General features: G+C 49.3%; 1 protein-coding gene across 1 annotated transcript in view; it reads right to left on the bottom strand.

The window, feature by feature from the left end:
- Nucleotides 1-21422, bottom strand: part of GALNT14 (polypeptide N-acetylgalactosaminyltransferase 14) — a 92414-nt gene that overhangs the window by 59557 nt on the left and 11435 nt on the right. The window contains exon 2 of the mRNA XM_056488598.1: nucleotides 456-625. Within this exon, the coding sequence (XP_056344573.1) occupies nucleotides 456-625 (170 nt within the window). The remainder of the gene's footprint in view (nucleotides 1-455; nucleotides 626-21422) is intronic.

Raw genomic sequence — 21422 nt, 5'->3', positions numbered from 1 at the left:
GCAGCTAGTAACCCAAGAAGTTCCTACCCTTCTCTCCTCCTCACTCAGCAATTACCCCCTATTCCCCACTCCTCTCTCTGCAGAGCAATTTCAACTCTCAACAGTTATCTTATTCCCCTTGTATCACCTCATTGCACCATCTGAAGAGCAAGAGTACCCAGCACCACTGAGACTTGCTCTTGCAAACCCAATACTTTCTAGAAGGAAAAATAAAGGCCTTTCCTATCTTTCCCTATGGTCCTGGAATAATTTACACAGTTTCAATCAACAGGTCTAAGACTTCCAGACATGCCAAGAAACCAAGCAAAGGGAAAGACTCAGAAACACAAGCCAGGCAGACCCAACCCCAGGAGTCCCCATTGGCAGCCCAAAAGCCCAGCCCTGCAGGGAACAGGGCCGTGCCCCGTGCCATAAGCGCCGTGAGGAGCTCAGGGGGGCAGGCAGGCAGGCAGAACCTGTGATGGCGGGTGTCGCGCACAGCGCGGTCGCTGGGGATCCTCTCGCTCTCGCGCTGGTTAAAGGCGTGGAGCCGGTAGGGATCCTCGCCGCCCTTCCACCTCCGGGCGCTCAGGTACCGCCGCTCTTCAAACTCATCCCACAGGTCGTCCCAGTCCGCGTTGGGTTCCTGCCGCACAAAGTCAGCCCCGTTAGACACACGCTGACCCCGCTCCTCAGCTCCGCCCAAGCCCCACCAGAGGTTGGTCAGCCCTGCATTCGGGCAAGCATTGCTACAGCAGGCTTCCCAGGAAGCCTTCAGGGTTTATTTTTCCACCTCAGGTCCTGAAACAATTTGTCAAAGAGAGCCTGCCAATCTGAATTAAAACTACTGATCTGAAACCAAATTCAGGCCTCTGGTGGATCCCCGTCTCAAGGGCACAAATGTTTTGTAAGGGTTTTAATTTCTCTCCAGCCAAGAAACAAAGGTGTTTTACATCACATGACCCACTGCCCCCCTAGCCTTTTAGGTAGGAAAGGAGTAATCCCACATTTCTACAGCCACATCCTAGCCCCAGCTCCAGCAACAGGACCCTGGAAGAAAGGGGCCATCATGCTCCCAGCCCAATTTCAGTCCATCTTTCCCACCACACGTATCTTGCTGAGGACTTCATCCCTACCACAGGGAGAAGAGCAGGGAAGCATGTGCCTGTGTGGTCCCCTCCACTCCAAAAGCATGGCAGAGCTGCATTTTGGGGTTACCCAGCAGCTTCAACAACCTTCAGGGGTTTAAGCATTTCTTGGTGGCTCGGTGCTGTGAGGGTTTGAGCATCCCTGAGCAGCAGAAGCTGTCGGGGGTTTTAGCATCCTTTGGCAGTGTCGGAGGCAGCCAGCACAAAACAGCACCGATAAGATCTCATCGCTACAGCAGCACAACCTCTTTGATCTCAGCCTACCTGTAACACTGAGAGATGCAAACATTTACAGACATCTCAGCCCCAAAGAAAATTGTGATCTTATCCAATAATTGATCTTTTCTTCTGCTTTCCTTTTTTTTCCCCCCTCCTTGGTTCACACCATCTCAAAGCCAATTTTGCCTGCTAATAGCACAAAATGAAGCTTTTGAAAAGGGCGATTTTTATCCCATAATTGATTTTACTCGCATCTGGCAGTGCATTTTTTGTAGTGACAGAAAGGGGAGGAGGGACTGGCTCCTGCAAGTGAGCCACCACAAGAGCAAGCCAGGCACCGCCAGCCACAGGATGCCCCACATCCCTCCACATTACAGCAAAACAAGCACTCCCAAAGAGCCAATGAACTCCAGGGATGCAGGGGTTTCCAGACAGAGGGTTGTATTAATCCTCCCCTGGTGTGACCCCACGGCCTTCCCAGGACCTCCTCCAGCACCTACCCTCGTGTGAGACCATCAGAAGGAACCCCTGAGCCACCAGCCATACTGAGAGGAAGTTATTGAGGACTGGAATAAAGTTATTCAAGGCTGTGATGAAAGCAGAAAGGTCCCTGCAGGAGTTTTACAAGGAGGACGCACATAACCCGGCTGCGGACGTTCGGGAGGGCCGACGTGCACAGGGTGATAAGTGTTGTTTATGTTGGTTTTTTTCTAAGGCATCTTGCAAAACATGATTTAGCACAGCAGTAAAAGATCAGGGAAAAGTGAGGCGATTGCATTGCAGAGCCACCGACAGCCTGATGTTTATAAGATTTCACGATGACCCCGGGAGGCCTGGTGCTGCCGAAACAACCACCCGAGCTGCAGTCCCTAAATTTTAATGCTGTGCAGAAAAATAAAAGTTGGTTTTATCAAACTTAGTAAGAAGAGAAATGGCTTTTCAAAAGTGGCCACACAGCACTTAAGGCTGTGTGTGTATGTTGTTTTGTTTTTTGTGATGTCATTACACCCAATAGCCTTGGATCAGCTAGAAGGGTGCAGCTGGGCAAGAATCTGATGGCTCAGGTGGGAAGGCTGGTGGATTCCCTCAACAAAACTGGGGCTGCAAGAGCAGCAATGCTCTGGCCAGGCAGCAGAAGAAGGGTTTGGCACATGGCAGGGTCTGTGATAGCAGATGCTTTCTCAGCATCCATCTAACTCCACTAATTATCTGCTGTTATCAGGGATGGGATCCCAAATACCAGTGTCTTACCCCACAGTATTCACCTCTCATCCTGCTCTGGATAAACCTTGCATTCCAGGGTTGCACTCCTGGTTCACTCTGCAGTGACTAATTAATACTCCCATGCAATCCCACCTGAAAGACATCAGGCCACCTTGATTCACTCAGGTTCTCCTTTTCCAGCTGAGGCAAGCTATGGATACTAAACATTGGGTAATTAAATACACACCTGAGATCAACAGTAACTAGATGCCAGAGATTAAAGAGTTATTTTAATCCCTATCTGGCCACAAAACAAGACCAGGGATTGGGTTCACTTTCTCAGCCAGAGCTAGATACCGGGGGCTGGTCATTTGCTTTTGATCTACACCACCTGTCCAAATCTTCTGGGAGTTCTTTCCATCCCAAGCTTCCCTAAAAAGGTAACCAAAATTGGAGCAGAATGCTCAGCTCAGACACAGGTGCACACCAACCTCTGCAAAACATGCCTGCTCAAAGTAGAGGAAAGCATGAACAGCTCCCAGCTGTGCAGGCAGCAGGAGGCAGGAGACCTCACCAACCTGCTCACAGGGACTCACCTGTTTCTCACCTGCACCTGATCAGAGACAGGGAATGAGAGCTAAAGCATCAGGAGAAATCCCCTTTGCTCACCCAGGGACAGCACATTGGTTGCAGGTTACCAGATAAGGTCTTCATTATAATATTTCCACAATGTATTATCACCTCTTCCTCACACCAGAATTCTGTCTTGGGAGTTATTTAACTGATGTGCAGAAATCTAAATTTAATTTATTACAATCTAACTCACTTTAGAGGCCAAATTAACCCTGCACTAGAAAAGGATCAAGTCAATATTCCACTTGCCTTTCTATTTATCTTCTACAGGGCTCATCTCTCCAAGATTTCTATTCATTTTCTCTCACGTACTAGTAATAAATTTTCATTTTTTTTCTTGGAATTAGGTAATTTCTCTTTCAACACTGCAGTTTAATGACTGGTATTAATTATAGGAAACACAGTCAATGCTTACAAGAGTTTGAGAGACTCAATGAGCCTGAAGAAAGAGAAGAAAAATGTATCCAGGGGGTGGCTGTCTGCTCTTGGCAAACAACTGTTGCTTCTTCCAACACCACACTGAGGGGTCCCCAGGGGTGGTCAACAAAAGGGACACCCACAAAAAGAGACAAAACCTACTGTGAGAGAAGCTTCCATCTCACACCAGCACCCAGCCAAGAGCAGGGCTCACCAAGAGCTTTCTCTGCCATTTCAGTAAAGCATCCCCCAAAAAATGACCCATTAGAGGCACCTTCTCCAAAACCACTCATCACCCTCATTGGCTTAGGGCACGGAGCCCAGAGCAAGCAGAGAGGCAGCTTTTCACTGTAACTGTACATTAAAGATTAAAAGCCTCCCAGTGCAAAGATGTAATTCGTCATCTGCCTCTTAAATCACAGCTCAGGAACAAAACAAAACCAAAAAAAAAAAAAAAAGCCAAAGAAACAAAGAAGGGAAAAAATAATATTTAAGAAAAAAAGGAGTGGTGCTGCAGGGGGAAAATGGGTCATTAGCAGTAAAACTACAATTTTCTGGCAACTGCTAATGCCTTGTTTATGTGGATTTCTGCGAATATGACATTTTAACGGCATAATAATTGTGTGATTACAGTACAGCAGGGACCGCTGGAGTGGGAAGGAGGAACAAGCAGCCCAGCCAGCTGCTGCTGCTGTGGGCCCCAGCAGGCAGCCCCCAGCACCCCTCCCAGCACAGCAGGGAGCCCAGGCCAGGCTGGGCACTGGGCAGGGAATGGCCAGCTGTGGCAGCTCTTTGGCCACCCAGAGATGCCCAACACTGAAAAGGCATGTCAGGTGAAAAGCCTCCCAAGAGGAGCCAGCAGTGCCTGGTGACAGGCAGGTCACACCGGTCTCCAGGGCCAGCTTCCAGCTGCCCAGCAAGACAAGGAGTGGGCAGTGTGCCACTTTCTTCTTTTGTGGCACTGTTTTAACACAGAGAACTTAAGCCTTTGCTAAAATAAAAGCTGTTTTCCTTTCGGGGCTGCTGAGCTCTGCCTTCAGACCAGAGCGAATCAGACCGGTGTCATGAGCATCCTTTCAGGAGGCAGCAAAACCCTGGCAGAGCTGACAGGGTTTCCCAGGAACCCATTTGGCCAGAAAAAGGGTTTTGCCTGTGCAGGTGCAAAGATGACCCCAAAAGAGTCTGGCAGCAGCCAAATACGTCCCTACCTCGATTCCCCTCAAACCCAGCTCTCCCTGGAAAATCTCATCCCTACCTAATATCTGACTGAGCACTTGCCACTGAGCCCATTCCCTGGGACTCAGGCATTAGAAAACAGGTGGAGATGGAGAAATAAAAAATTACATCAGCCTATCAAAATAAGCACGTGAAAGCTCTGGAAACTCAGATGCCATGCAGCACGCTGCTGCCCGGCCACGCTCCGTCACCCCTCTGCCAGCGAGGACACCTTTGTGCTCAGCAGGCTCAGGGGCACTGGAGGCAGAGGGCAATCTTTCAGCAGGAACTGCAACCAGGCATTATCCAAATGAGATTTAGAAGTCTCACTGAAGCGCAGGGCCCCTGCAAACAGGAGGTTCAATTATAGAGCTGCTGCTGGCCCAGGCGCTAATGCCATCTGAAAGGATTATAATACTTCAAACAGGATAGGGCTCATCCCTCCTTGTCCCCTGGTGCCAGCACATGCACTTAAGAGGGTCAGCAACACTAGAGGGAAAAGAAGTGGGACAGCATCAGACTGCCTTCATCCTCATCCTTGAATAACCCAGATGGAGCACTGAGGTATGAGATCTTTCACTCAAGTTTTGGTGTAGTTTCCTCCAGCCCAGAGCCCATGGCTTAGCCCTGAGTGAGCAAAAATGCTGTGCATCCCAATGGCCTCAGCCCCATGACACAAGGGGGACAGGCAGCACCCTGGCCAGTCTTTGCCCCATCCAAAGAGGATGTGGTGGTGCCAAAAGCAGGCTGTGAGTCTTTGGAAAACAGGCTTTGTGCTCATCCTGCATCACATCCTCCAGTACATCAGGTACCGTTCATCACCAAAGCCATACCAACCCTGGAAGGCACCTCCTTCCTCTTACTCTCCTTCCCCAAGCTGCACAATTCTTAAGCCAATCAAGCACTTAAATACAACCTCAAGTGACTCCAGGCATTTGTAGGAAGGACAGAAACCCCTGCTTAAATGCTTGAAGGTAAGTACTCGCTTAAGTGCTTCACTGGCTCAGTGCCCCTGCTTTGTGCTGACACAAACCACACACTGGGAGTGGAGGTAACTCTGGGGCCCAGCCATGATCTGCCCTAATTAGTTTTCTGACCCATGAAGATTTCAGCTCCAGTTCATTTATTTGAGGGCTGTGAAACTCCTCTTCCTCCTGCACTGGTACCTGGGCACAACATGAATGAGCACCTTGGTGGCAGCTCCTCTGGGACCCCATGGAGACACACAGCAGATCCAGGATCCCACCCCACTCCGAGGAGGACCAGCACCTCCCCTGCTTGGAGGTGATTTTTTTTGTCTCTCAACGAAAACCTTCAGATTTGAGTCTGTTCTGACCCCACTTTGAGGCAAGAAAGAACAAAACAACAGAAAAAAAATCAAATAAAATATTAATACAGATACCTAATTAAAGAAAAGCACTTCTCCAGCAAAGCCTCCCCTGCAGCTGGGGTCCCTGGAGAAGCTTTGAGCATTCACCAACAAGCTTCCCATTGCACTGACCCTTTCCTGCTCATGAACACCCACAGGCATCCTGCTCCATCTTCAAAGGATGGAGCATCTCCTCCTTCTCTGCTGGCTCAGCAGGGGGCACGAGTCCCTGAGGAGCTTTCAGTGTCCCACTTTCTCACTTGGTCCTGAGGCCAAGACCACACTGTCCCCACTTTTCTGCCCTTGCTGCTCACCACCCTCCAACATCTGCTCCTGTGTGGGCAGAGCCTGGATCTCTCCTGTGGTGTACACACACACTCACACAATCAACACACCTACTACTTCAGGCAACAGGAGTGGCAAAGGCTGGAAAGGGACCATGGAAGAAGATGTGACCTTCAACAACTGGAAGAAGGTTTGACCCTCACAAAGTACAGCTGCAACTGCAGCCTGGATGGAAACATCCCCCTCAAGGCCTTGGAGAAGCCTCCTCAGCATCTTCCTCTTATCCCTACACTCAACTGGCATCAGCTCAGGTTGTTGGCCACTGAGTCAGTGCAAGCAGCTGACCCAGAGCTAAGGAATCTGGACCACCATTAAGTCAATCACAAATAGAACCAGCAATTTGTGTATCTTCTTGCCTGTATCTGTGGTAAACAATATACATGGTCTGAAACACCCTCCAGAGGCTTAAATCTGCTGAAGGCTCCAGCCAAATATAACAGCATGAAAAGCCACTGGAGAATTACTGATGCTTTTTCCAGTAAGGGCACCAAAGCTTTAATTTTAAAATGGATGGCCAGGGCAGACACCAAAATGGGGAATTTATTCGCAAATCAGGAGAAGGGGACTCCGAGCTGCACAGAGGGAAAGATGACAGATTCATTGCTTTGATGAAAAGCCAAATTTTGTTTCAAGGGCTTCCCTTAGGAGAAAACAAGTCAGCTCAGAGTTCACACCACACTTATCAGCAGGCAAGTGCTGCACGGGCAGCGATGCCAGGTTAAAATATATCCACATTTCCCGCAGGCAGCTGGAGCCAGAGCTCCACATGTGGACAATATCCTATCCACTGGCTGCAGCACCAGGCCACCATCCTGCCTCTACAGAGGGACAGGCAATGCATGCTAACAGCCAGCATCACACGAGCCAGACAGATCCCAGGAATTCCCATGGCCACCCTCACCATCTCCAACACAGTGAAGAACCTCTCGCCTCTCTGTGATGATGGAAAGGAACGCAGGATCCAGGCCACTGACCTCTAGAAACAACATCCAGCAACAAAATTCCTTGCATTTCCACCTAGAAAGATGCTTTTTCATCTTGGACCCCCAAAATCAGGTGTGTACATAGGAGTCTCACTGCAAAAAGAACACAGATCTTAACTCTTTAAAATTATAAATTAGCCCATAGGATAGCCTGACACATGGAGACAAATCCTGTATAATTAAAAAGGAAAGGAAGCCGATTATATCCTCCTGGAGAGTACTGCTGCCTGCTTCTGTTTTATTTATACATTACAGTGTATAATGAGCTGAATATTTAGGAGGTCAGCACAAACCAAGCTGCTGACTGGACAAAAGAGAAGACCCAGCTCTATCTGTGCTGGAAGTCAAGCAGAAGAATGGAGAAGAATTTTGGTCATTTCCTCCCACAGAGGAGAGCTCACAGCTCTCCTGGGATACTGCAGGATGTCTCAGTTCAACTGCTTGTGCTTGGGCTGCATCAGTCTCCTCAAGTTTCCATCAAAAACTGGTCTTCTGGGTTTTCCCACAGCCCCAAGAAAAGGATGAGCAATGCCAGTCCAAGACCACTGGCACCTGCAAACTAATGGGTTTACAAATGGTAATTCTGGATGGCAAACCAGACAAATATGTTGTAAGAGTCTATGCTTCCACTGAGATTTTTATTTAAAAAAAAACCAAAAAACCAAATAAGTGGAAAACATGTGAACTGGCAGCAGCCCCACAGTGAGTTGAGCATCCATTCCCAAGCCAACTCCTCTGAGCTGACGGGAGCAGTCCCCCACCAGTACTCCCACCACCACTCTCATCAGCACTGGGACACACACAGCTACCCTGGGCTCTCTCTATCATTGTCCACCTGCTAATTCCCAAAAATGCCTTTGCCCCCTGCCAGACTGGATCCCCTCAGCAACCTCCTCCAGGCTCACCAGGGTGCCAGGAGATGCCAAAGAGCATCTTTGGGGCCATGGTGGCACGTTAACTGTGCCCCACAGGCAGCCCCTCCCCAGTGCCCTGGCACCACTCAGTGCCATCCTCTGCTGGCTGCATGGCCAGTGCATGGGTGAGTGCAAGAGCTGCTCCCCAAAGCTCATCAGCAATTACAAAGGGCACTAATTGGGAAAGAAATTAAGGCAACATCCCATGTGTGCCCCCACACCAGCCAGGTTCAGCACATTCCCAGGATCACCAGAGGTCAAATATTGAGAAGAGCCCAGAGCCATGGTGGGTAAATAAAGTGGCAAAAGGGAGTTTTTACATGGAGACAGTGTTTTGTTTTCCTTTCAGGACAGACATGAGCTGCTTCCCAGCCATGAAGGTCGAACCAGCCTACCCAGGCTTCAGCAGGAGCAGCAGATGATTTAGTACTTAGGAGTCCATAGCTGTACTCAGTCTCCAGCTGAGCTCTGCTCCTCCTCCTGCATAACAGCCAAAAGTCCTACCAAACCAAAGAGCTTGAGCATATCAGAGGTCAGGGAAGGTCTTCCTCTTCCCCCTGGAGCTGTGGTTCTCATGTGCCAGAGGACAGCCCAGGACAGGGCACATCAGGGGAAAGGCAAGGGAAAAGGGAACAGGGAGGGAAAAATAAAGGAGCCAGCCAGCTGGAACCCTGCTCTGAACGTCCTGCTTTGAACCCAGCCCTTTAAAAATCAGGAGGTTAATCCCAACCACTCCTCCCAAGAAGGAAGGGATCGTGCTGTTAATATAGTCAGCATCCTCGACCCAACATGGCCTTTTCACAGCAGCAAAGCCAGGGGTAATCCATCTGGTAATTGCTTCCATGAGGATCTTTACACAGCTTTAGAAAATAATGCTACTATCCTTCCCTGAGCAGCCACCCTCCCAAGCCAGGCAGCAATGAGGGGTGACAGTAAAAGCATTATATGAATGTGAAGTGTCTCCAAAGGAGGGAAAGGTTAGAAAAAACCACATATATTATAAAAATAGGTATTAAAGGAAAATACTGTAATTGCAAACACACAGGACAGTTATATGCATGGCTTGAGCAGCCTTTAAAAAGCCACCAGCTTTGCCCTTACCCCTCCCTCTGACAGCTAACCGCTTTAGGGAACAAAGATGGACCAAGACAGCACCAAGGCACGACCTGCTCCAAGGAAGGAGCTCAGCAAGTACAAGAATTGCTGTCAGACCAAACTCCCCACTTCTGCCCTTGATTTCTGGTTGTGGAAAAGCCCTGGACTCCCTCCAGTCATGCCTCAGCTTCCCTGCTCCTACAATTCAGTCACAAGGCTCCCACTGGGTGGAAGCATCGCCTGTGCTAAGCAGCTCCAGTACAAGGGCTTTTTTTCCCTTTTCCACCTCTCACTCTTGCAGAGTGAGAAGAGCAGAGGAAAACACTTCCTGGTGACTTAACCACAAAGCCCTGAGCCTTCACAGAGAGCCTTCCTGCCATATGCCCACTGTGCTGCAGCCCAGCCCAGTCCAAACCACATCAAGCAGCTATTGTGGCAGCAGTGGAGAAATTCCTGGTCACAGCACGACTTCTCCTATAGACTTAAAAGCATCACCAGGAAACACAGGAGCTGCCCTAACTCACATGATGTAGGAGGATGCAGGGGCAGCAGAGGCTGTGGGGTACTGACCTACGGGGCAAACTCTCAGGGCTCAGCTGGAGCTCAGGACCTGCCAGCACCCGTCTGTCAGACACCATCCCCCTGTCAAAATGCACTGGTGACCCATGTCCTCATCTCAACACACACATTTTGCAGAGGAAGGTGTTTTTGTAGCCCAGAGCTGGTCCTCAACACACAGGCAGGGAAATGAAGCTCAGGTCACAGCAACGGTGCCCCAGGGTGTGTGTACTCCTCAGATGTACCAGCCCCTCTTCCCCAAAACTCCCCTCAAGGAGAAACTAGATATAAAACTTTTGTGACAGCAAGAACGGATCTAAACCTTTGATCCTAAGGTACCTGCTGCTGGAGTGTCTGCAAGATCCTGGGCACACCATGACTGACAGTGCCAGAGATACAGCAGCATAATTTAGAGCATATGTGTCAGCCCAGCCTTACTGAGCTTCTATCTCAGCTCAGCAATAGAAATAAAAAAATCAGTGCCGCCTAGTGAGAAATGCAGCAAGGTATGGCAAGTTTGAAAATAATCAAGCCTGCTGGGGAAGAACTGTGGGTCTCAGCCAGCCATGAGCACAAGCACTGTGGGAGCCTTGGGCTGATGCAGACTTGGCTGGGGATGGGGCAAAACAGAAGCAGGACATGAGTGGTGTGGCCTGGCCAGGCAGATCACAGGCAGATCTCCAGGCTCTGGCCATTCTCCAGCAGCACAGCCCTGCTGCTTGCATGGGAAAACCCTGAGCAGAGCCACGTCTGGGCACAGAAGCCGCAGCATGGACATCAGAAAAACCAAATCCATGCTAAGTCTCCTGATGCAGCAAACTCAAAACATCCAAGAGCGTGGGGATCTGGATGGAAACCAGGAACCAGCACTGAGCTTTGCTGTTATTACCATAAAAAAAAAAAAAAGAAAAATCTGCATTTGGCACTGATTCTCTCTCTCACATACAAACATGCGTTTCACTGCAATAAGGAAAAGAGCATTTTTGGAGGCCTCAGTCACAAAAACACAATCTTGGTGGGCAGCTCCTGCTTGGGCTTGGAGCAGTCCCCTTGTCTGATGCAGGAAAAGAATTCCTCCACCCAGGCAGTATGGCTCATGGCATGCACCCATTAAGCTCCACAGTTCCACACAACGTGGAGGCAGCAAGCCCTACCACATATCTCAGTGTCCCAAAACCCCAAACCTCATCCCCTTCCATGCAGACACCAGGGAAGTCCTGTAGATGACATTTTGTCACAAGACGCATGTGGGCAAGCAGAGCAATCACAACACAAGCCAACAGCAAAGCTGAAACCCAGGCAGAAATAAGCTGCCCTAAATCTCATGGGTCTTCATGCTTTGGCAGTATCAGGCTTGGGCAGTGGCAATGGCAGCATGGCTGGGTGGCAAGACAACACATGTTCACTTACTGGTCTAGGCAGCACAGAGGTGTCACCAGACAAGGCTTGTCCACCCAACTACCAGAAACAAGTTGATAGCAACACCTCCAGCCCCTTGCTCGCTTCCACAGAGAGCACCTCATGCTGGGTGAACACACCAGCTTCACCAGGAGCTCTGCAGTATCTGCTGAAGGCAAAGCTCCCTGCCCTCAGAAAGACATGGGAGGAGAGGGAAGTCCCCCATGTGACACAAGTAGTGGAGAGCAGAGGCTGGACCCACATTTAGGCAGCCCCATCACAGATCTGGGCCACATCCCAACCCACATGCCTCTGATCCCTCTTGCTCCAGCAGCAACACACGCCCCTTGCCTGCAGAGCTGCCTTAAGGATTGGGTGGGATCAGACATGGGATAACACAAATGAGGCCATGTTTGCTGCTGACAGTAGCTGCAAGGAAGTGAGGAGCCAGTCTTTCCAGCCAGAGGGAAACAAGATGCTGTCAAACTCTGGCCAGGCAGGCAAGGAAAGGAGGGATATGGCTGAGACCAGGCTAACACAGCCCACAGGTTTGGATACACAGTGCCTGATGGGCCACAGCTACAGGGGAAGGGAATCTCCTTGGTGAGGAGCCACACCTCCAGCTGGGCTTCCCAATGGAAACCAGGAGAGTAGAAACTGCAAAGGAGGCTCATGCTGCTGGAGGGAAGTGTCTCACACCATTCCTGCTGGGCCTGTGTAACCAGAGACAAAGCACAACCTTCTGCTGTCTGGATGGTCCTGAAAGCACCAGGCAAGCCCCAAATTGGTGATGCTGCCTCTCTTAATGCTAGGCATCCACTGGGCTTGTTTTTCTCACAGATCTTTTTCCATCCTTACCCTCTCCTACACCCTCCAGCAGCTCTTCTCTTCCAGCTCCAGGCCTGTTTCTATCTCCTCTCCCTACCCCAACCCTTGGCACCGGTCACAGTGTGCCTTTAAACACAAGGGAGAAGATGCTTGGGGGTGCACTCAGGATTTGAGAGGCATGTTGGAGCAAGCAAAAGCCACACCACCTCGGGGAAGTGCAGAAACCATGTGGACAGAGAAGACGTGCCAAGCAGCAGACATGCTACTCCATGATCTTTCCCAAAAACACAGCAGCCAGTGTAGAGGTCCTATCAGCTGTGTTTAAGGCATCTCAACCAGCACTGGTTCTAATGGCTGTAAAAAACCCACCTGACTGCTTTTATATTTGATTTACTGTTGTAAAAGCACCTTCAGAGCACAAGCTCCATCTGAGAGCTTTCATAATCGTTATACCCTCGCTAGAGCCCGAAGGAGAAAAACCTCTGATGAGATGTGAAGAGCTCTGGACACAGCACCACAGGCTCCCAGCTCTGAGCTGGATGACCTCCCTCTGGCTCAGGCACAGCCCTGGGAAAGGCAGGCACACAGAGCCCCAGCAGCAACGCTTGCCACTGCCCCAGCAAGCCTGCACAGATGGTGACAGGACTGGTCCCTCTGCAGCCGGCAGCATATGCTGCTGCTGCTGCTGCCCACATCAAGGCAGACGCCTGGAGAGATGCACCAGAAATAACCAGTTACACAAGCCAAGACTTTTCATCTATGCAGTCAAAGAGAGTTTTAATCCTGAGCTACTGGGTACAGCTCAGCATCTGAATTCATCCCCCTCCCTTTTTTTTTTTTTTTTTGCAGCAAAAGGAACAACATCTCAAGGGCAACAAAATGGACCTGAAAAAGTGCTGAGACAAAAGAAGGCCAGTGGGACATACTGGTGGCTAGAGACAGCCAGGCTGGTGAGCAGCTGGATGGCAGAGACTTTCTGCTCCTGCTCCTCCAGCGACCTTTATGTCTGCTTTAACATGGGGCAATAATGCTCACTTAAGAGTCTCATGCTGAATTAATCATTGCAAAGTGCTCCACGGTTCAGCCAGGAGAGATAGGAAGGCAGCACTAAGCACAATCATAGCTGTACTCAGCAAGACTAATGGTCTGTGCTGTGCTCTGGCCCCGGGAAGCACTGCTTTAAGCTCCTAAGCAGGATGCACAGCAGCCCCAGCAGGGATGCAGCCTCCTCCCTGTCCTAGACAGGCATCAGAAATATCTGTCCAGCTGCCTGCACTGGCAGGGGGCTCAGCAGGACCCCCCAGCTCAAAAACTGCTGAGCTGAGGAAGGTGGTGTTCAGAAGAGCAAGGAAAAAGGAAGATCTCATTTAACACCTGTCTGTACCTTTTTCTCATGCATCTTAACCAGTCACTGCTGAACCCAGCCATGCTTTCAGAACCCAGAAAATGCAGTTGTATGAGGCTCCACAAGCAGCTGCAACCCAGCACACTGAACTGCACCTGCCAGCCTTCTTTGTAGATCCCACATTTTGTCTGGGAAGAGATGGGAGCTATTTCCTATCCATTGATTGTCTGCCATTAATGGCTTTCCAGATCTGCAGCAAGAGCCCACTCCTCCATCCCAGGCTAAGCAGCTCAAGACTGCTTCTTGCAGAGAAGCCATCACTTTGTGTCCCACTTCTGCATCATTTCCACTTCTTCAAGATAGCAGTGAGTAAAAAGCAGCAAAAGCCTTATTATTCTAAAATATGAATCCAGGCTGCTAAAAGACACCAGGATCCTGGTACATCAGGACAAGATGGTTTTTCCCTCCACAGGGCATTTGGCAGGGGCTCTGCTGTTTCACATGTCACAGCTGAGCTCCAGCAGGCTCACTGTGGCTTATCCCTCACTCCTGCCCAGCTTCAGCGATGCCAAACAGGAATGGGCAGCCAGCACTACTGGAGCAGGGCTCAGCTGCCAGCACCAGGCTAAGCCCACCAACCCTTTATTTCCCAAGTGGTGAAGATGAGGAATAAAATTAAAATTCTTTGTTTTATTTTGATTTAACATTTTATGTTACTGTACTGGAAGGAGCAGGGAAAACACATAGGAAATGTGGAGCAAGTAACCACTCCATAGCAGAAGAAACCAGAAAGAAACACTAGGGCATATAGGGCAAGTTCTGAGAAGCTCATTTTAAAATGTTCCCTCCGCCAACACAGATAAATATTTGAGGAAAAAAAAAAACAACCCATGAACATTCAGTTGACTCACAAAGAGCAAGCGTGTTAAATATAGAAAATAAATTAAATAATTAAAGGGCAAAAGAAATGGGATTTTAACCCTGCTTTGAGCATAACTTTCATTACAGCCTTACCCAAAGAGCTTTTCACCATCAGACTGGGTGAAGGAAGTGGCAAAGTGAGCTTTTGCCAGGCTTCTAGGGCACACTCCCAGGCCTCCCATTGGGAAGCACAGAGCTCACAGAGTCAGGTGAGTGCAGGGTGTGTTGCTCTGTACCCCCAGGGCTCAACACAGCCTCACCCAGACCTCCCCATCCTTTCTCCATGTCCTGATGGGACAGCTGAAGTGTGGAACAGTGGCTGCTTGCCCCACAGAGACCCTGAAATTCTCCATGGGATGTAAATCCTCTGGGAATGCACTATAAGCTGATAGCCCAGATGCTGGGCTATCCCAGAGCTGCAGGTGAATGTGGCAGCTCTTTGGGTACAGTCCAATTCAAGCTTAAAAAAATAAAAAATTAAATTAAATTTAAAAATCCGGCTCCAGCTAGTCTCAGAAGCCTTGGGACAGGATGAAATTTAGGCTACAGATGTTACAGCCAAATCCTATTATTGCCAGGAGCCCAGCCCTGCAATTTAAAGGTGCCCTGGCACAAACTCAGGCCAAACGTGGCTCACTCAGAAATTACACACGTCAAAAAGGGCAAGCTGGAAGCATCTGCAGCACTTTTGGGAGCTCAGAGCTGAGCTGGCTCACCATGAGATTCACCAGCCCCCAGGCAGAGCAGCCAAGCTCCACACTCACCCCACAGGGGAAGCCCAAGGCTGCCCAGGGAGGAAAGAGCCACCTGCTCTTCCAACCCTGGAAACCATTCCCCAACACTGAGGCAGGAAAACACTCCTGGAAAGGGTGTGCTGCAGGTGCCTGCCATGGGCAAGGGAACAGCAGGGATTTGGGGAACCAGTGTCCATCCCAACAGGTCTCTACTTCCACAGCCTGCAAGACACAGTGGACAAAGAATGTGAGCAGAGCCTAACCAGCCAGGGAGAGGATAAGCTCAGGGTCAGGCTCTTTTATTAACACCCTTCTCTTCTGACCCTCAAAAAGGTTCTTTTCTCTTTCTGAAGTGACATCCTCCAAGTCTCCACTGCAACAACACAGGGGTGACCTGGTCAGCCCACAGAGGTAAAACAAGAGAAACAACTGAAGAACATTTCTGTGTCTGTGATCAGATAGCTGAGAACCAGCAGCATCATCTCCCTAAATAGCACATGGCATCTGAGGCTACACCACTGATCTTGGCAACAACCCCTTCCCTCTCAGCTACAGAAAATCTATATATAGGAAAATACACATATGGATATACACATATATGACTTTCAGATTTCTTTGCCTTTTCTCAACAGTCCAGTAAGGCACCACAGATTTGCTTTGCCCAAGCAGGAGACTGGCATGGCCATGGCTAAGCAATGCCCCCACTTGCTGTGCCACACTCAAAGTGTCAGCCTTTTGCTTTTCCTGCCTCACTTCAACGTGTGCAGCTCAGTTTTGGTTTTAATTGCAAAGTCTCCATATTCTGCAAACCAAATGCAGCTGGGATTGAAATCAAAGAGTAAAACTACCCACCAAAAAAAAATCAAAGCATCACACCACCAAAATTCAAGTGGGATGCACAAAGCAGGGAGCTTAAACAGGGAGGGGGGAAATGGAAATTACACTAATGTACATAGCATGTTTTCATTTGTAGCAATCTGAGAGCTGGGTAATGACACTGGAAAGTGAGCTACCCTTGGCCCAAAGAGAGGTGGCTGTTTATGAAACCATCTGGCTGTCAGCAGCTCAAACATCACGTGAAGGAAGAGTGTAAAATGGGCTGGTAGAGCCAGACTGTCAGCAGTCCTCTGGGCTGGGAGAGGATGTTCTGTCCTCTACCTGACAGAGGGGGAGGAAAAAAAACCACCTGGTCTGCATTGGAAGAGTTGGGGGTCTTTTTCATTGTATCTAACTTGTTTATCTAAGAGGAGCACTTTAAATCATTCTTTTCTCAAAAGCAGCACCACGAACAGCTACAGGAGTTACTCCTTTGCTTTTAAGAAAGCACTGCACAAAAATGATCAAATCTATTGAATGGGCTGTTGAAACAGTGTAATGCCAGCCTCTTACTTTATCGTGGCTCTTAATGATTTTACTAAGCAAAGAGCTGGAAGAGATCGACCTGGCAATCCTGGCCTCTGCCATTACATTCTGCTCAGACACACGCAGCAGAGCTGAACAGCAACAGGTGGGATGATATTTAATGCCCACCTTTATATCTTGACATTGTCTGGTTTGAAATAGAGTCCTCATGCCATTTACTGGCAGTGAAACTAATAGGATTCTGTAAAAATCAATCCATAAATGCACAGACGCTAAAATGAATGGTTTCCTTTCTGTTCCATTTACGGGAGGGCTCTTTTATGGATATCTATATGCCAGTGTAAAAATTGCAGGAACAACTTTCTAAGTCTTCATTAAATTCAAGGGGACTTTTGTACAGAAGATTGCTTTAAAAGAAACTGCTGTTTCCCATGGCAGCTCATTATTGCCCACAAACCCAGAAGAACTACAGCAGCTTGTGAGAGCTGTCCCATGCTGAACACTGCCCAGGGCCCAAACCCTCTGCCAGGGTCTGCCCAGCCAGCACAGGCAGTGCAGTTTCCAGAGAGGACAAATAAATTCCTAAACTAAACAATGCTTCATGGTAGCATATTTAATGCAAGTGAACAAAACAGAGAGATGTATTTCTTCCTTGCCCTATCCACCACGTTAAATGGCAGGGCGTTGGTTTTTGGCATTTAGGGTTTTGGGGTTTTTTTCTGGAGGAAGCATAAAAACTGCACAACCTGTTTGTCATTCCTGAAGACACCAGCTTATCAGAACAGCCTGCAAACTGAGAGATTATTCAGATTTCTGCCTCTACATATTTCTTCCAAGACTACTTTCCTGAAAACCTCGCAGTAATTCCTGTCCCAGAAGCCAGCTGGGAATGTTGAGCAAACCCCTGCACTACTCTGCACAGCTCTGCATTCCCTCCTCACCTCCCAGGAGTGTAGGCTCTGGGGTTTGCCTTAGGTCCCCCTTTGTGGTCCCCAGCCCCAACCTGCAGGCAGGGAGGCTTCCCCTGGCACATGCCCTCCTGACTCTGCACCACTTGGAAAAATGGCTTGGATAAAACGACTCTGCCATCTCCAAGGGCAGATAAGATCAAGCATGCAATGTCCACAAAACCACAACTCCAGTCCCTCCTAATCCATAAGCTTACTAGCTAATGGAGGAGGAGATGGTGATCCCATGGACTGGCTTCAGCACTGGTGGCCAGTCACACTGACACCCTTAGTTAGTCCACTGGAATTGTCTCTGGGAAAAGCTAAAAGCCAGAAAGCCACTAGCACATCACCAGATCCTCTACCAGGAATAATTCTCCATAGGGCTTACAACTACCTCAAACATAAATTGGGATAAAGAGAAAAATGTACATCCAAGCCCTCTGTACTTCTGCAACAATCCATCTTGTTTCTGTCAACTTAACATCTGCAGAAAGATGTAGCTCTGCTGGAGGAAAAATAGCTCCTAAGTGCTCCTGGTCCTGACTGATCCTGAGGCATACAGCAGAAGTTCACCACATCCTCCTGGCCAACAGCCAGGCTCACAGAATTGGATTTCATCTTACCCTCTTTCACCTCCTCCTTCAGCCACTTCAGAGGCTTTTCTTCATCTCTCCTTCCTCGTATTTCACTTCCAAGGGCACGGGACTACAATAGCCCTGTTTTTTTCTCCCTACCCAACCTCAGAAAACGAATCATTCCCAACCTATCCAACCAGGCACCTTGCCTCCAACACAGGGCAGGAAGGTGCAGACCTCTCTGCACTGGCAGTAACACAGCTCCCCCAGGAGTGATGCTCTGCCTCATTTTCCTGCCCTCAAGATACCATCCCGAGTCACAAGACATTTTTCCCCCATCTCTTTTTCCTTCTCTTACAAAAGCTGTGGCTGAGGGTGCCCATGAAGGCATTGAATCCTCCTGCTGCCAGCCATCAAGTGCTTCAAGCAACAAAAGCCTGGCAGCAGTGAGGTCCACAAGGAAATTACTCTTATCTCCCTGCAAAAAACTTCCCATCAACCAGTTTAATTTCTTCTAATCCACGACCCATTCCCAATGAGACACCCAAAACTTAGCAGCATACTCAAGACAGGGGGCACATTCCTGAACTACCAACTGGTGTTAAAACTTCATCAGTGCTCCTAACACTTCACTTTCCCCTTCAACTCCTGGTTTCCTTCCACCCAGACTGACAATTCTCCAGTGATTTTAGCTGAATTTAGCTCATTTTTAGTTAATTTGGCTAAGATTTTGCTAAAGTTAGCTAAGTAGCTAATTTTACAAAGCGTCTGCCATTAAATCTTCCCATGCCTCAAAGTCCCTCTCTATAAAAAGAGACTCATTATCACTGATTTGTTTCTCAATGACGGAGACTTTAAATCACTGCTACACAACATCTGGTTTGTGGCCCGTGGGGAGCTGCCAGGCTTTGTTCAGCTGGATAACAACCCACTGGTAGAGATGCCACTGACTCAGCTCCAAACTTCCTTCTACATCCCTGAAGCACGGGCCAGGGCTGAGGGACACAGTACAGGCAGCTCAAGGACCTAGAAACTGCTGAAATCAGTAGAAGGCTGAAGCCTTGGGTCTTTCAGCCTTTCACCAGCAGGAAAGTGCTTTAAAACTCAAAACAAACAAACAAAAAAAAGGAAACACAGTTAAGGCAGAAAGCAAATGAAGGGGTTGCAACCTTAAGAGCTGCAAAGACATTCAAATAGTATCTCAAAGCTCCCCTGCAGCTGCAGCCAGCAAGACTATAATTGGCCTACGATTTAGCTCCATTTGGTGCCCTCTATCCAGCCCTGCAGCATGGCCCATGTGGTGGATACCAGCTTCCATCCTCATCTCCACCATCCATTAGCTGCTGTCAGCACTGTGGGGGAAGCTGGGGTGCCAGCACAGCTCTGCATGCCCAGGAACCCCCTTTTCCTCCCCCAGCAGGTCCCCTTGCAGCACCTCCAGCCATTGCTAGAACCATGCTGCTGTGCTGAGGGGCCCTGGCTGAGGTAGATATTTCATCTCATAGCCAATCCATTGTTGAGTATGCTATTTTCTTCCCAATTTTTCCTTCTGTTTCCCCCCTCCTTTTTTTTTTCCTTTTCTCCCCCTTGGTTCATTACATCCATCATTTATACCCACAGCACCAGCCAGCTGATTTACTGCCTCAATCAATGCAGCTCCAGCATAAAAAAGAGACACAAGCTCAGCACACAACAGGGACCCAGCTGAGAGAACCTGGAAGGACAAGAGGGAGGGACAGGGAACAAAATCATCCCACAGGCAAAAGCACCAGCAGCACAACTTTCTGCACCCCCTCTCAGTACAGCCGGTCTGCAAGGATAGGGCAGTGCTAGGGGAGATGCAAAGATCCTGCCAGACACTCCTGGAAGACAGGAGGTTTGAGGCTGAAGACTCTACAAGCAGAAGAGACTCGGGCAATAATTTTTTTTTGCCCCTAACCAGGCGGCGGAGAAACCTGCTCCATCAGGATTGACTCCACTCCAGCTAAGCACCTCGTGTGCTCTCCCTCTCCTAATGAACAGCGTGACAAGCCTAGAAATCAATGGAGGCTCAGCAAGCCCTGAGCACAGCTCGTGCCAGCGCCCAGCCAGGCGTCCCCAGCACCTGCTCTCCCTAACTCGAACCGACGGCGAGCGACTGCCCGACAGCTCTGCTAATGGCCACCCTGGCAGGGCTCCTCACCCACACCCTGGCAGGGCAGGCCATGGAAACAAGTCATTTGTGGAGGTGCCAGCCTTCTCCCAGCAATACCTGTGCAGAAAAGGGAGACTGATGCAGTGCTGCCAGGAACTGGCCCTGGGGAAGTCCCCAGCATTTCCCTGCAGCTGAGGATGCTCGGCTCAGTACTTGTCTCCCAAACAACCACTCAAGTTTCTAGGCCCCTGGCCCCACAAGCATAATCCAAGTCTTTATGGCTGGATGGACACTGCACATTTTGGGCCAAATAGGAAGTGTGGGGACACCTCCAAGACAAGTCACCTGTGATACCTTGTGACTGAGCAGGAAGGCACACAGGGAAGTGCGAACACAGAGGGATGCAGAGCAGACCAACAAGTGGAACAGGGTGCCAAGAATCTGCTTTTGGCTCTTTTCCCTAAAATACCTGACATAATAAAGATTGCCCGAGGCAGCTGAGGCTGCGCATGAGGGACAAGGCTTTGCTGGAGAAATAACTGCATCCCAGCGCCAGACAAGGAAACACGGGAGCTGAGGCAGTGGCGCAGGCACGATGAGCAACAAACACTTTCCAAACCCACCACCAACTGGGAGCAGCTTCCCTGAGCACCCAGAAGAGATCAGGATGCAACAGGGCTCTCTCACAACAGCCCCTACCTCCAAAAGCCTCCCCACACCACAATCATAGCACCCCCTGCCACTCCCCACTCTGCTGCACCAGCAACTATATACCAGGGTATAAACACAAATAACTATTACTCAGTTTGCTGCTTCTCCCATCTGTGCCTGTAAAGAGGACAAGGAGAAGAAGCATGCAAAGCACTGCATAAGCACGGGCTGCTCAGAGCCCTCCAGCTCCTTCCTCTCACAGTGCCCATGCCCTGTTCTCTTAACCTCTCTGCAAGGGGCTCATTTCCCATCTTGTTTCATGGCTCCAAACTGTTCCGCTGCGCTTTGTTTGCTTAAAAAAATGTTGTTAAGAGACAGCAAAGAAAGAAGTGGACAAACAGGAGAGATTTAACTCTGCCTTTGCATCTCCTGGCTGGAAGGGCTTC

The sequence above is a fragment of the Oenanthe melanoleuca genome, chromosome 3 (genome assembly GCF_029582105.1).
Source record: "Oenanthe melanoleuca isolate GR-GAL-2019-014 chromosome 3, OMel1.0, whole genome shotgun sequence".
NCBI classification, from domain to species: domain Eukaryota; kingdom Metazoa; phylum Chordata; class Aves; order Passeriformes; family Muscicapidae; genus Oenanthe; species Oenanthe melanoleuca.
Note: the sequence above shows the minus strand (reverse complement) of the source record. Positions and strands in the feature narration are given on the sequence as shown.